Source organism: Nuphar pumila, chromosome 12 (genome assembly GCF_984573655.1).
Source record: "Nuphar pumila chromosome 12, dmNupPumi1.hap1.1, whole genome shotgun sequence".
In the NCBI taxonomy this organism is placed as follows: Eukaryota; Viridiplantae; Streptophyta; class Magnoliopsida; order Nymphaeales; family Nymphaeaceae; genus Nuphar; species Nuphar pumila.
This window is the reverse complement of record NC_143260.1, coordinates 14,423,589-14,438,967: the sequence shown is the minus strand read 5'-3', so window position 1 is coordinate 14,438,967 and position 15,379 is coordinate 14,423,589. Positions and strand designations below refer to the sequence as shown.

Sequence of the window (15,379 nt, the reverse complement as noted above, 5' to 3'; positions counted from 1 at the left end):
TTTAACAAGTTTATTATGGTTTTTTGCCCGGATATGGATCCAATTACAAAATTATATCTAAAATCATGAATTTATGCCCTTAATATGGATTTGAAATTGAATTTTTGCCCCAAATATAGATCTCGAATGGTATTATTGCCTCAAAATATGAATTTTTGCTCCAAATAAGGATCTCAAATTGGATTTTTGCCCCAAATATGAATTTTTGCCTCGGATATGGGTCTCAAATTGGCTATTTGCCCTGAATATGTATTTTTGCCTCGAATATGGATCTCAAATTGGATTTTTTCCCTAAATATGAATCTCAAATTGGATTTTTTCCCCAAATATAGATGTCTAATTGAATTTTGCTCCAAATATGAATATCAAATTGGTTTTTGCCCCAAATATGATTTTCAAATTGGTTTATAATAGCACAAGATTGTCATCAACAACATTTAGTCTTCATGCAGGTGGTGAAAGAAAACACATGTATTCATGTGTTTGCCCCATATAGACTGATGCATACACCCCCCCCCCCCCAAAATATATATATATATATATATGGAAAGTAGTTAACCATGTCATATTAAAATATTAAAAATTTATAAGGCTAGAAATTATAAGTTTTATTAATCATCAAAGAAAATCAGTCAAATGAAAATTATCTCTATCAAAAGCTTGGTACATCTTAACAATTGATAATGTTCGGAACAAGTAAATTTTTTATTTGTTCAGGTTATTGCAGGGACTTAAACCTTGTGTTGGTAATATATGCTAAAACTTTGTCTCCATCTTTTGTGCCAACAGTTACAGCAGGAATGATGAAAGGAATAACAACATCTTTATCTTCATCATCGATCAAAATCATTCTTACACTCCCGCTTTTACCACCATGCTCTTAGCTAACTTTGAGTCAGCAGAACTATCAGCATGTCGACAAACCAGAACCTTCCCTCTAACTTTAGAATTGTTCAATGAGCTCTCTAAGCAAAAGCTGCAGCAGATTAAGCTAAGTAAATATGAGATACTTTCAAAATTTGAAACAAATGAGCAAGCATTAAGCTCTCTTGGTATCTCATTTTTCAAGTCACCTCAACTGGTAAGGAGTAAAGTAACCCGCAAATGCATCTGAAGCAGACATGATCATTGCAGAGACTCAATCTCATTCCCCATGCTACTGAAATGGAAGTCATTGTCATTGAGTGTGGTCTAATGAACATATTTATAAGTCAACAACTATGTAAAATTAGCATATCATGAGTTGATGCATTTTAATCCAAGTTGACTACTGGATTCCAAAGTCAATCAATCGGTTTATATCATGATACGTAAAACCCAAGCATTTCTACAAAGGAAGCCAAATAGTACAGATAATGTACATGATCTATGAGACGGGACAATTTAGATTCCTACTAGACATCATTTTTTCCCCATAGAACAATAATCTAATACAAAAGTAAAAAAAATGACATTATAGCAATCACAATGATATTGTGCACCAAAATACATTTTGTTTATGAAACTTGCTTCACTATCTACTACTATTTTATAAGAACAATATGGTCATAGTGACTGCCACAAACATAGATAAAGAGTCCAATTCAATATCTTATTTTGTATATTCAAAAGATAGACAGGTCCAATATCTAAAAGTAAAAAAGATGAGAAAAAAAAAAGGCAGCTTCTCAATAATCGTACAAGATTGCATTACAAATGAGATGCCAAACAGGGCCCTTCCCAGAGATAAACAATTACAGAAGAGCAATAGCCTAACAATGAGATGGACAAAAAGTGCAATTTAAGATTCTTCCCATAGATAATTAATTGCAAAAGAATAATAGGGTATTAAACCTATGATCCAAAGAATCTAGTTATGATGGCATCAACCTAAACAAAATAGACAAACATTTTGGCCATGTTCAGTCATTAGGCAGTGCCATATTATTCACAGTTTGACACAATAAACACCAGAAAATTATCCAATTCTCAATATGCAACATAAAAACTGACGCAACAGTATAACAAAAGAAAGCATTCAAGAGAAGTTTTGAAAACCAAGTTCACAACTAACCACGTAATCCCCAGCGACCCCAATGGCATCAACTCAGAGACTAGAAGGCGTTGATCCCCATCAACACAATAACCAATCAAATTGACAAGGTTAGGATGGTGCAAAAGGCTAAGCATCAGAACCTCCACCAAAAATACTGTTACATTGCAGGCCATTTCTGTCAAGTTGCTTCATAGCAACCACCTGCAACGTTCATGAATACAGGGATAACATCCACAAATCAACTTGAAAAGTAGCCTATCATCACCACTCCATAACTCACAAACTGTTAGAAGAACAAAACTGATACAGGTGGTGGGTGAAAACAGAAAAATTAACTGATGCTCCTTGAAAAAACAGAGAGCTCAAATATGTTGCGCAATGCATTCTTGATTCATCCCTACCGTACCTTGCATTTATTTTCGTTACACAAAAATTATTAGAAGAATTTCAAAACACACAATGAGTTCAGATTAAAACAATCGAACCTATCCAGTCTCTAACTGGCATATCCTTCCTAAAATCCTTCCCACGCTCATTCTTCACAGGATTCACATCTTCCTCCTTTGATCCAAAACAAGGGAAGCAACCCATCCTCAAATCCTCAAAGCAAAAATAAAAGAAACTATGTGCCCCCAACAATTTTACCCACAAATAAAGCAACACCCAGATCATAAAATCCCATAATACCCATAAGGATTCCACCTTTTCTTTAAAAGGGTTTCTTCCCCATGTCCCCACCCCTCGCTAAATATCAAAAACCCAAAATTTCTTCTGCTTCTTCTCACCCCTTATGTCTAGTTACCACAAACTGCTTGACATCCATTTTCCAAAGAGGAAGTCAGAATTTCATTGTTGCCAACCCCGCTTCATAGCGTTGGGACGAAGGCGCGAAGCTCGGAGTAGGCATCAAAGGAGAGGTGAAACGAAGCACCGATGGCAACTTGCTTCAGAGTTGAGGCACACTTGTCAAAAAGATTTTGTTCCCCATGTCCCTGTTATTTTTTAACAGGGGGAGAGTGGAACAAAAAGAACATACGTATAACGATGCGGCAAACGCGTGGAACGCCGTATGCCGTTGAAAATTGTCATTCCCAGTGAGATTTTCGTCTGAATCGCGCTGGGAATGACACATCAAACATACCCTAAAGAAACCACATTTGGGATCCAATGCCTGATCGCATTGGCTTAGCCTGCCATACCTATGATCATCGTCCCAGCAGTGTAAAACTCCGAGGCTGGGGCTCTCACCCACTGGGCCTATGATGGGCATTGGCTTGCGCAAGGAGGTGATGGCGGCTTGATAGCTAAGGCCCACTATGCCAGCCTCCTTGGGGCTCACCTAATTAACTACTAATTAGCACAACCTGAATTAATTAAAGTATTTGAACCAGAGCTAATCCATACTTGCCCTAGTAGTCCAACTCTCCTATATAGCTTTTCTTTTCTTTTTTTTTCTTTTTGCGTCCTGATTAATCCTTTTTTTTAAAGGCAAGCTGGGGTTAGACAGACCCCTACCAGTTATTCAACAATACCATTGGGTTTTGAACCTAGTTCAACTCTTCTTTTCTTTTCTTTTTTTGTCTAAGCCAGCGAAAATGCTGATTCTCATCAGCTGCAACAAAGATGGTCAAAACCCAGCCAGCCTATTGCATGCCTCCACCAACTAAACACCTGTTCCACCCCGCCCACTAGTAGCACTCCCAACTTGGCCTTGCAGCAAAAGATGAACACTGTAGGTATTGGACTCTTCAACTTGGACATTTTTAAGCCAACCCATCTAGCCATGGCCATGCAGCAAAATGGCCAGCTTGTGCAGCACCTCACCCTCGCCCGGCGGTACCAACTGGTTATTTTTCCATCGTCACCAACCGCAAATTGGTTGAAGAAAACCAGTTTCCTGTTTATCAATTTTTCAACATTTGGTGGCTGGCCGAAAAATGGCCGGCCAGTCTTTTTTTTGTGTTTACATTTTTCAGAATTTTTGGGCTAGCTGGCCGTTTTCTGGCCAGCCATTGGCTGGGAATTGGTTGGCCTGGGGTCACCCATGCTGGATGACCCTATGCCAATCATTTTTCAGCTTGTGGCTGTCCGAAAAATGGCCTGGCCAGTGTCGCCCTTGCCACACCATTTTCCGGCTGATAGCTGGCTGGAAAATGGTGGGCCTTATTTTTTTTGGCTTTTTGTGGCCAAAAACCTGAAAGGTAGGTTTTTGGTGACCCAAACCGCCCAACAAGGCTAGTTTGCCAAAAACCTGGGTTGTTTGAAACCCAGGTTTTGGCCCCCGTCATCCGAAAGGATAGAAGAGTTATTTGATAAACGGGTTAATTCTCAAGGGAATAAATATTAAGGGTTTTTGTTCAAATTTTATTAAAGGTATTCCCATGAGAGTAAGAGTGAGAGAGGAACAATACTTGGGACGAGAATGCCTAACCTCAGTCCCCAAATATTGGTCCTGGCTATATATCTTTATGGTTATGTTTGGAGCTTGTTGTTGGAGGAGTTGGGATGTAATAGGAGGCACTGAATATGGGTAATTGGCTGACGTTTGAAAGGAATTGGAGGGAGGCGAGATTTTCTGTTGAGAATCAGCCGACTCCAACTCCTCCAAAATACCCATTTGAACTACTCTTAAAAAAAGGCACTCTGAATATGTGTTTTCGGTGTTTACCATCTGAACCAGAATGGAGAAAACCACAACACAAACCAATTACAGTTGCCATTTCACTGCCACAGCAACCGTTTCAGTAGAAACCCCATCTGTATCAGAAGCAGCAACACAAGAATTAGACCACTTAGTTGAAGATGTCATCCTTCCGAGCTAAACCAGCACCATTGCCACCACCAGCGTTGATTCAAACAGGACTTCATTTGGGGATTCCATTCTCCTGCCTCTATGAGCTCGAGAAGCGAATATCCATGGATACCATGAAACAAATCCATGCTCAGATTGCAAAAGTAGACAGAGAAGAAGCACCGGATCTGTGGAAGAAACTAGTGGTCATGTATGCAAACGGCAATGATTTTGAATCCACATGCATGATTTTGCATAACGTTTCTGCTGAGTCCTTGCTGAATCATCTGCTAGAAGAAATCTGCGAAACACTGAAACCGGAAGCAGTTCTTAAGATCGTTGCTGAATTGTACAAGCAGGGATTGATTGTAAGAGACGAAGTTCTAGCTTCGGCGATGAAGATTTGTGCCGATTCAGGAACTTCGCTGATGGGCAGCGTGCTTCACGCATTCATGGTGAAAAATGGATTCTGTTCGGATGCTTACCTAGGCTCTGCTTTGATGGAAATGTATGCTGGTTCTTGAAGGTTGCAAGAATCACTTAAAGTGTTTGATGAGATGGGATGCCTTCAAGAACCGCATCTCTTTGGGTTATGATGATAGAGATGTATGTGAAGAACAATTTATGGCTTGAGACGCCAGAGTTCCGCGATATGCAAATATCTCGTCAGACGCAATCGGGCTACAATAGCAAGAGTTCTGCAAGTTTGTGGGTGGCTGGAAGCTCTCAGAGAAGGCAAACAGATCCGTGGATATGCTATGAGATGTGGGTTGTTGCAGTTTGTAGCTATCGGGAACTAGTTGGTCAGCATGTACTCCAAAACCAGGCAGCTAGAATCAGCAAGACTGATTTTTGATGGGATCGATAATCACGATTTGATCTCTCGGAATTCAATGATCCCAGGATACTCGGTCAATGGTTTTCTTGATGATGCTTGGGAGGTTTTCGAGGAAATGGAGTCTTCAGGAACGAAGCCAGACTTGGTTACATGGAATTGCTTGATTTCTGGGCATGCACTTCATCGATCTGGCAAAGAAATTGAGAAGATTTTACAAATGACGAAAACAGAGGGGATAGAACCTGATGCAATATCCTGGAGTGCAGCAATTGCTGTTTTTTCACAATGGAAGGATGGATCAAATGCATTGAGTATTCGGACAAATGGTGAGTTCAGGAATGAAGCCCAATGCAAGCTCCATCACAAGCATCCTGCAAGCTGTTGCTCAACAGGGAACGATTAGGCTAGGAAGAGCAATCCATGGCTACGAGAATGACATGCATGAAAACCTCACCAGTAGAGATGTACATGAAGCACAGGAGACTAGTTGAAGCGAGGAGAGTCTCCGATAATATGAAGCATAGAAACGCATTCACATGGAATACTCTTGTTGCAGGGTATGCCATAGCGGGTATTTTGGTGAAGCTTTGGAGCTCTTGAATCAGATGGAAGAAGAAGGGATCCAACCAGATGATCACCTGGTCTACTCTCTGATGGGTCAGAGCAAACAAGCATTGGTGTTGATCAGGCAACTGAAAAGTGCAGGCCTGACCCCAAATGTGGCTTCATGGATGGCACTGATCAGTGGATGTTCAAAGGCAGGAAATTACAGAGGAATTTGGCACCATTCCAACTGTAGAACACTATGCATGTATGGTAGATCTTCTAGGTCGAAATGGTTATTTGGATGAAGCACTGGATTTGATCAAGACAATGCGGGTAAGACCAGATGTAAGTATATGGGGCGGTTTGCTCAGAGCTTGCAAAGTTCACCGGAACGTCAAGCTTGCTGAATTTGCAGCAAAACGCCTATTCAAACAAGAACCCTATAATTCTGTGAATTATTCACTACTGATGAACTTGTATGCTGCTGAAGGCCAATGGGACCAGAATGAAAATCTAAGCGATGTGATGAATGTTATGGGCGTGAAGAACAGGACAGAGTGGAGTTGGATCTGGATCAATAAGGAAGTTCATGTTTTCTCTGTGAAAGGGAGACCACACAGAGACATTGGCGAAATATACTTTAAGTAATTCCAACTGGTCACTGAAATGAGGAGATTGGGTTATAACCCTGATACAAGAAGTGTGATTCAGAATGTTGATGACCAGCAAAAAGAACAAATGGTGTTAAGTCATACTGAGAAGCTAGCTATCACTATAGGTCTTATAAGGACAGGTGAGAGCATGACCATCAGAGTGATAAAGAATACCAGAATGTGCAGGGATTGCCATGTTGCAGCAAAATACGTGTCTAAGATTACTGGACGCAAGATATTACTTGGAGACATGCAGGTTTCATGAATTTGTGAATGGGAAATGCTCTTGCAATGACTCTTGGTGAGTGGTGACAGAGAAGATGAACACATGATTAAAGAAGTTTGGTCATCTCAGATTTTTCTCTAGCTGGCAATTTTTGAAAATTTGCCATCTGCATAGCATATACAGAACAAATCTGCAACAGCCATAAAACACAAATGAAGATCATCTATGCAGCATTTGTAATGGCCTTCTGGTGTTCCCATTCATCAGATTTGATTCCTTAGGAGGGGAGCAAGGAGAGAACGAGGGCTTGTACAGTCAAAAGAGTTACACTCCCAGTGCAAGACTATGCCTTCTGTACTTTATTTTTCAGTACCACACCACAGACAAACATCAGTTTTACATGTGGAAAGAATGCATTACAGAACACCAGATGAATTACATCTTGATGTGGAACAAAGGACCCAACCAACGATTTAGACAAGACCACCTTTCTAGAAATTCATGGGACAAAAAGCAGTACCATGTGTACTGATCAATTGGGTACACGGCCAAGGGTGCACTCCAAGGGCAATGCCCTCAATACTGTCACATTTCCATGGCAAATTGGCAGCCATCCCTTTAAGAATTATATTTGAAAGACAAATCCGTTCAAATGGTGACTTCTGCACACCTTCTAAAGATCCTGGATGCAGCACATTCACACCCCACACATTCATGATTGCTATGCCATCCACTACTGGAAGTGCATTGGGGTTATAATTATTGTCAGGATGATCACCAACATTCCCTGCAAATCTGATTGCATTCTTCACGTTCTCCATGTAGATATCCCTGACTGTTATATTTCGAATTACCCCTCCCCTGCCAGCATTTGTTTTGAGAAATATACCGGTTGATGTATTGTAGAGATTGATGTTCTCAACCAAAATATTCTCCATCCTATGAAAAGAGCAAAAATTATATTAGAAACATGATTGTCTCCATCTGCCATATGGAGGAATATTTCCCTACATTTTCTTCGAAAAAAGAATACAATAAAGGGCAAGATGAAATGTCAACAGACCCGCCAGAAGTTTCACTACCAAAGGCAATCCCTGCAAAAGAATATGACGAGCCGGAGATACGTCGAATGGTGATGTCAGAGCTTCGACGGTTAAATGCAATTCCATATTCATCCCAGCCACTCTTTATTGCTACCAGGTCATCGCCAGTGTTTATATAGCTATCTTCAATGCACACATTATTACTGGAATCTGGACAGTATTTTAAGCTTCAGTCATTATAAACGAATGCTTCAAATTCATCAAAACAACTTTCATTCTTCACTGCTAGCGGGGAACTGAAGTTGGTTACATAAAATTTGTTGATTTCGTCAGAAATCAAGAGCATGTTTGATTTATCAGTAATCCAAATTTGACAAATTCTATATTTGCGTGTTAACAAAGGAGTCTTGGCTTAACATTCAGTCATTAATGGCAACAAGGAGATATGGGAAGCTAAATGCTAAATCTGCCATATCTAGAGCTCCGGGATTTATTTTGACACAAAAAAAAAGAATACGTTCTGAGAAATAAAAAATAAAGAATATTTTGTGAGAGCCTGAAAATAATTAAATTCAGGATAATAAGATCTAGAACAGAGCTCTGATAAAACAATCAGATCTAGCTATAATTTGTCACTCATATAGAAGCCAACTGTGAAATTCAGCCTGTTATTATACAGATGGTGATAAGAATTTATAGGAGAAAATAAAAGTAAATATATCATTTCCAAAAGAAAAAATAAACTGCACATTACCAAAATAAAAGCAGCTAAAATACATAGCTGTTGAGTTTGGGCAAACCTATTATAACAGGTCCATTGTACAAGGTTTGCAATGCCATACCTGGATCAATTCCATCAGTATTGGGGGAATCAAACGGAGCCAAGATGGTCACATGATTAACCACAACATTGCTGCAATGAGAAAATCAACCACTCTTGGCTGGTCAAGCTTGAACTTGAACAAAGTCAAACAATAACTACAAAGGACAGAATCTTCATAACAATCTCTCTCTCTCTCTCTCTCTCTCTCTGTGTGTGTGTGTGTGTGTGTGTGTGTGTGTGTGTGTGAGAGAGAGAGAGAGAGAGAGAGAGAAATTAAATCGCTAGTCAACCAATTATACCTGCAATAAACGGGATGGATATTCCAAAATGGAGAGTTCATGAAGGTCAGATGTGAAATAATGACGTCGCTGGAATGCATTAATTCTAAGAGATGCGGTCTTGTATATTTTAGAGAGCCATCTCTCCACATGTTCCACCAGATTTCACCTTGACCATCAATTGTTCCATTTTCACCTGTATAACCCAAATCAATCTTTTCTTTCTCAGTTGAACAATATCTACCAATAGCAACTATTTGCAAATAATTACAAAAATTTAAACAGCTCATGTTCTCCTAACACCTCTATTAATCCAAGGCTTTCATGCAAGAAAAAGTGGAGTAAAATCATGTCTCCAATTGGAATCCTAAAAGATCATGGCTGGCATGAAAAATAAATATATGTATATAAAATTATTAAAAATTTTGGCCGGCTCATGAAGATCAACACAGATATCAACATCCTTAAACTCTTTAACTTCTATAAGTATCAATGAATATTAAATAACATTGAACTTCTGAAATCCCTAATTTGATTTTGTTCTTTTGCAGGCTGACATTCCATTTCTGATTCACAGAAAACTGTGTGTGTGTGTGTGTGTGTGAGAGAGAGAGAGAGAGAGAGAGGTGTGGGAGGTGTCAAGCGATGAAAGAGAAAAGAAATAAAGTGGTAAAGAATTATATTGTGTTCTCAAATTATATCTATGAACTTAGTTTTCAACCAAGGCAATTTGTGTGTTTCTGCTGCCTAAGCCACCTTAAAAATTCTCAAACCAGCCCAAACCATGGAACTAGCTCGAGACACAGTTGAATCTATTTCTTTAGAGAATATAAATGGAGCATAGTGATATGTTGAATCAACAACATCAAGGATTTACTGATGTTAGCATTCATGATTTTTTAACATACATAAAATATTTAAAAAATCACACAAATTCATCCTACAACATGACCATCACATGATATCTTTCAATATTATGCAATAATCAGCAGATGTGTGCAACTATGTCATGGGAAAAGCATCTTATGGATTAAAGATTTTGTACAAAACAAACAGGAATTACAAAAGTCTGAGACTTTCCAGTTTTTCTAATAATAGTTCTCGAAGAAACTCCATGCCATCATTGGTCCCCTCCAAAAGAAGGCTGGACCAAGATCAATATTCATTGTAATTTTAGCAGGAAATGGTATGTGGGGTTATACTATCAGGGATCCTATTTGATGCAGGGCAGGACCCGATTGGGTCCATCGTGCCACCCGATCCACCACAAAGGGCAGATGAAGGACCCCGCGCATATGACTCACTTGCAGGGACGGAGCCACGACGCAGGGAGGTATCCCTGCGCACCTACGTCAGGCGTGGTGGAGCTCGCACGCCCCAGAACCAGCTGCAAAGAGAGACTGACCCGGATCGTGGGTCGGATCCAAATCTGGGCCCACAACCCGGTCCAGTAAACAGCCTTTAAAAGGCCTTGCCTAGGGTTGCGTGAAGGCAGAGATCATTGAAAAGCTCCAGCCGCCTTCTTTCCTGCAGTTTTCCTATTCTTTTACTTGCTTGCTGTTTTTCGTTTATATTTTTTTTACTGTTTATTGCATATTCCCATTGCTTTTTGAACATTTCTGAGTTTAATAAAGAAGTTCAGCCACACCGATTCACGGTGGGCCATTATTTTCTCTCCTCCTCCAACGTGGACTGCATCACTATTGGAAGGTTTATTGAAGCCAGGTATTCCAATTTTGAAGTATGCAGGACAGTGAATGGGAAGGGTGGAGCAGAGTCATTCAAAAAGTGTCTTCAAGATCAGGTAATTTTGGAAAGTAGCCATCCAGATTTGATAGCTAGCGCAAAACAGGCGCTGGAGGGCAGGGGACACCTTGGAAGGGTCCCAAGCAACATTTTTGCACATATTAGTGTGAATAGAATTAAAGTGTACAGAATATAGAAACAAAGGGAATTTTTTGGTCAAGCAATTGGCGAGATTAGCAAAATCAGGGGGTAATGAGTGTTGGAAAAATTGACCCCCTGATTGGCATCCTCTTAATGGTGATTAAACCATGATGTAATTTTGATTTCTGGTTTAATTCAATAAACCAGTAGGGGCCGCCAACCCCCAGCTTGCCTATAAAAAAACAAAAACCCTCCATGCCGTCATTGAAACGGTACAAACCAGATGCAGTAAGCATTGAAATCCACTTCCTGGTACGTAAATAATTTAAATAAAAATTGGATGGTAAAGATGTTGAAGCAATGAAAGGTGTGAATCTTGAATTCATGATGTTCATGTAATTACAACTAAGGAAATTATCAGAACACAAAAAGTTGAGGTAAAATTTGCTGAAAGTAGTTCACCTGTAATTATGACATCATGGATACCGTCCCCATGAATGAAACTGACGTACCTCCCTCCAGGTCGCTCCCTGCCCCTCCCATAAGAAGGCAGGGGCTCTGTCAATGGCCAACTACCCGTGTCCTGGACAAATAAAGCAGAGCATGTATCTCAATTGTTTTGAGGCTCAGGGATCATGTGTGAATGCAAATTTTTTAACATGGAGTGCACCACACCAAGTTTTAGCCATCTATCAAAATCCACCATTGTATGAGGAATCTTTTTGGCCCTGTTTGATTGCAGGTAAAAAATTTGGAAGAAAAAGAAAAAAAATCTTTCAAAACCGGTGGGACCCACCATTTCTCTATGTTTTTAGCAAACGTAGAATAATTTTAACCTGACTTTTTTTTCAGTTTTGGCCTGTTTTTGTGAAAAAAAAATGTAAATATATAAAGATTTTGGACTTTTTTTTCTCACAAAAACTTTAATTCTGTTTTTTTTTTCTTTCAATTAGTTTTTCAGACTGCAAACTGAGCTTAGGATTTTCAAGTGTCGATATAAGGCCAAGGAACGGGGGCCCATTGCCTCCGGTGGTCAACCTGCAGATCCAATGATCGGACCTGAGTATTTAGCAAGGTACTCTGGCCTCAAAACACAAACACGTGCCCTTACACTGTTCGTACGATACAAAATGTTAATGTACGAACCCCCAGTAATTTTCAGAAATTGTCTATATGTTTAGAGATACTGAAGAGAAAATCACTATCATGTTTAAACTTTAGAGACACGAACAATTTTTGGAAATCATATTTTAATTTAACGATTTTCAAGAAAAAAAAAAGCTACCATGTCTAATGATTTTCCAATAGCTGGCATATTTACAAACTCTGGCAAAAATGTTGCCGGAACAAGGGAGGATCAGATGCAATGTGATCCCACGCTTTTAGTGTTCTGGTGCACATGATCAGTGATCAGCCACCATCACCATCTTTTGGATACAGCATGTCAGCTGTGGGACCCAGCGGATGGAGGGTGATCAGATGCAGCAGCACACTTAAACTTAAGTGAGCAATGTGACTGCAAACTGATTCTTTTTCACGAGTGATGGTGGGTGATCAGTTGCAGCAGCTGCAGCACACTAAAAGTGTGCAATCACATTGCAGCTGATCTCAATCATGGGGCAGCATAGAGGAGGAAGCATTTGTGTTTTGAGATCCTAAATACCTTGCTGAGTACTGTGCCTGATCATGGCATTGCGCCTCGGTCAACCCAAACTTAAGTCCACAAAACAGCCTTGAATAATAATAATAATAATAATAATAATAATAATAATAATAATAATAATAATAATAATAATAATAATAATAATAGGCTCGTTGTAATACTCTATTATTATCGTCTAATGTTATTATTATTATCATGGTGTTTGACGATTGTTCAGAAGAACATCCCTGACCATCTAAGATTCTAAATATAAATGATCGGAAACCGAGCCAGAAGCCCAGTATTTTTTTCACGGAATGTCCCAGGACCAACGGAATATAAAAATACCAAAATGCGTTTCCGGTTATGAAAACCGAGTGAGACTTGGGTCATCTCTGGATCTCGATTTTCATGACTCGTCAGCGCTACCGTGCCAAACAGAAGAAAAGCCAAAGGAACCAAACAACAAAGAAAAGAGAAAAATGCAGACAAGCGGACAGAGAAGGGGATAGAGAAGGAGGATACCTGAGTGGCTCGGATGACGGCGCCCTTGGCCAAGTAGAGGGTCATGTGGCTGGTGAGGTTGAAGGAGCCGGTGAGGTAGACGCCCTGCGGCACGTAGAGCAGGGTGCCGCCTTGCCGGTGAAGGTGGTGGATCCTGTAGATGGCGCTCCTGAAGGCCCACGTGTTGAGTGTCCGGCCGTCCCCGACCCCGCCGAAGTCGGTGATGGAGATGACGTCCCGACGGGTCTTCATGGGCACCGAGTAGGAGCATGTGCTGTAGGAAGCAGCTTCGGTGGACGACAGCGCCGAGGCCCACGCCACCAACGCAACCACCCACAGTCGCAGCATCCTCGCAGTGTCCCGACTTTCTTTTTCTTTCCTTTATTCTTGTTGTTTTTACAGAGAGAGAGAGAGATGGGTTTTCTGATATCTGATTTTTGGGAGAAGAGGGTTTTATTAGGAATCTTTTCTTTCTTTAGAAGAAGAGCGTTGATAGCGGATAGTAATGAGAATTCAAGGCTCAAATTAAGGAGTTTTTTCACACACACAAAGAGAGAGAGAGAGAGAGGAAAATCGAAAAGCCAATCCGAAAGACTCCAAATGGAAAGCTACAGCAACAGCCACTAATGGCGGATTTCTGCCTTTTTCTTTCGAGCTGATGAAGGAACACTCGAGTTCTGGTCCTTAACACACGGGGAAAAATAAATTAATAAAGAAAGAAAGAAAGAAGAAAGGAACAAGTAGATCACTCCAAGGAGAAAACCCCTCAAGAGAGAGATCCCTCTCTTCACACAAAAAAAGTAAAAAATAAATAAAATAAATAATTATATAAAATACGAAAAAGAGAGGAGGAAGAAGAACCTAGGAGCACTCCGCAGGAATCGGATAAACCGTTGGATGGTTCCAAGAAGAAAAGCACAGGATCGCCCTTCAATGGCGGACTCTGCAAGCAATAGAAGATAATAACAATAACAAAAGCTACAGTCCAAGAAGAAGAACCCTGGTCCAAAAGGAGAGGAACAGTAGAATAATAGCACAAAATGTGAAAGAGGGGAACTTTGGGAATGGAGAGAAAGGAAAAAAGGAAGGGGGAAAAGGGGAGATGAAGTTTTTAGCTGGTGGCGCTCTTCAATACTTACAAAGGGAATGCTCCAAAGCAGAATGGCTCGATAAGAGAAGGATGGGGATGAATTGATTCCCTTCTCTTTCCTTAGGGATAGGCCTATGTGTGTGTGTGTGTGAGAGAGAGAGAGAGAGAGGGGGGGGTCTCTTATTAGAGAGTGGAGGAGCGAAGCAGTGAGCGTTGAGAGAGAGAGAAAAAAAAGATGGTCCCTCGCGCATGCATATCTCTCTCTCTCTCAGAATTTGGGTAGGGGTGACTATTTCTGACACGACCCGCCAACCCGCTTCTTAGGCGGGTTCGGGTTCGGGTTTGGCTTAAATGGATTCATGTCGTAAACGGGTTGACCCGCTTAACCCGTTTATTAAACGGGTCGGGTTCGTATTAAGGGTATGCCAACCCGATTATCATATCTGCCATTAACAAAAAATGTAGGGAGAAAAAGGGAAACACACCAAAACAAGTAGTCCCGAGCAGAACAGGTTTTTCTTCGTGGCATTAATTTATTCTAAATGTTATCCTTACTCGTGTTTTGCTCTTTTTTCGTTTGCTTCCATCGGAAGATACACGGTACCACCATGGTTGCTCTTCGGCTCGTTTCCGAGCCCATACTCGTCGGAGACCTCGTCGGGATCCTCTCGCGTGCTCACCCTCTCGGTGAGCGGCGTGACCATCCCCCACGGCCAGAACCAGCTGGTCCACGATGCCTTTGCCGATGGCTTCCCTGAGACATCGCTATCGTCCACAGCGCCTCAGGCTCACCCTCGACCCGCTCCACCACTACATGAGGATCGCAGCCCTCCTGGCCCTTGGTGTTCGGTCCGTCGGCATCTCGGTTTTGTTGAAGAAGGGGCTCCCTCTCGACAGCGGCCTCGGCTCGAGCGCGGCCAACGCCGCCGCTGCCTTTTCCGTGAACGCCCTTTTTGGCGACCGACTCTCTGGCCTCGACCTCATCCTCGCCAACCCGTTTACCCGAACCCAACCCACCAACCC

At 41.0% G+C, this 15,379-nt stretch overlaps 1 protein-coding gene across 2 annotated transcripts; it reads right to left on the bottom strand.

Annotated features, from left to right (window-relative positions):
* Nucleotides 1-7,425: 7,425 nt before the first annotated feature.
* LOC149820076 (putative polygalacturonase) lies at nucleotides 7,426-14,523 on the bottom strand. Of its 2 annotated transcripts, XM_089982105.1 has the most exons (8): nucleotides 14,406-14,523; nucleotides 14,128-14,209; nucleotides 13,288-13,943; nucleotides 11,583-11,703; nucleotides 9,255-9,429; nucleotides 8,975-9,045; nucleotides 8,153-8,342; nucleotides 7,426-8,028 (listed from the first exon to the last, which is right to left on the bottom strand). In XM_089982105.1, the coding sequence occupies exons 3-8, from the start codon at nucleotides 13,612-13,614 to the stop codon at nucleotides 7,581-7,583; spliced, it is 1,332 nt and encodes a 443-aa protein (XP_089838231.1). In that variant the 5' UTR covers nucleotides 13,615-13,943; nucleotides 14,128-14,209; nucleotides 14,406-14,523; the 3' UTR covers nucleotides 7,426-7,580. The 2 variants fall into 2 exon arrangements, with proteins under 2 accessions (XP_089838231.1, XP_089838232.1); XM_089982106.1 differs by lacking the exon at nucleotides 14,406-14,523 and having other exon boundaries at nucleotides 14,128-14,265.
* Nucleotides 14,524-15,379: the final 856 nt, after the last annotated feature.

Excerpts from the sequence above, each read along its gene's own strand:
- LOC149820076 (XM_089982105.1), bottom strand. The coding sequence starts at position 13,614 with ATGCTGCGACTGTGGGTGGTTGCGTTGGTGGCGTGGGCCTCGGCGCTG. Across the intron at positions 9,430-11,582 it reads CCATGATGTCATAATTACAG|GTGAAAATGGAACAATTGAT; the intron begins GTGAACTACTTT and ends TGGGTTATACAG. Across the intron at positions 8,029-8,152 it reads GGTAGTGAAACTTCTGGCGG|GATGGAGAATATTTTGGTTG; the intron begins GTCTGTTGACAT and ends CTCTTTTCATAG.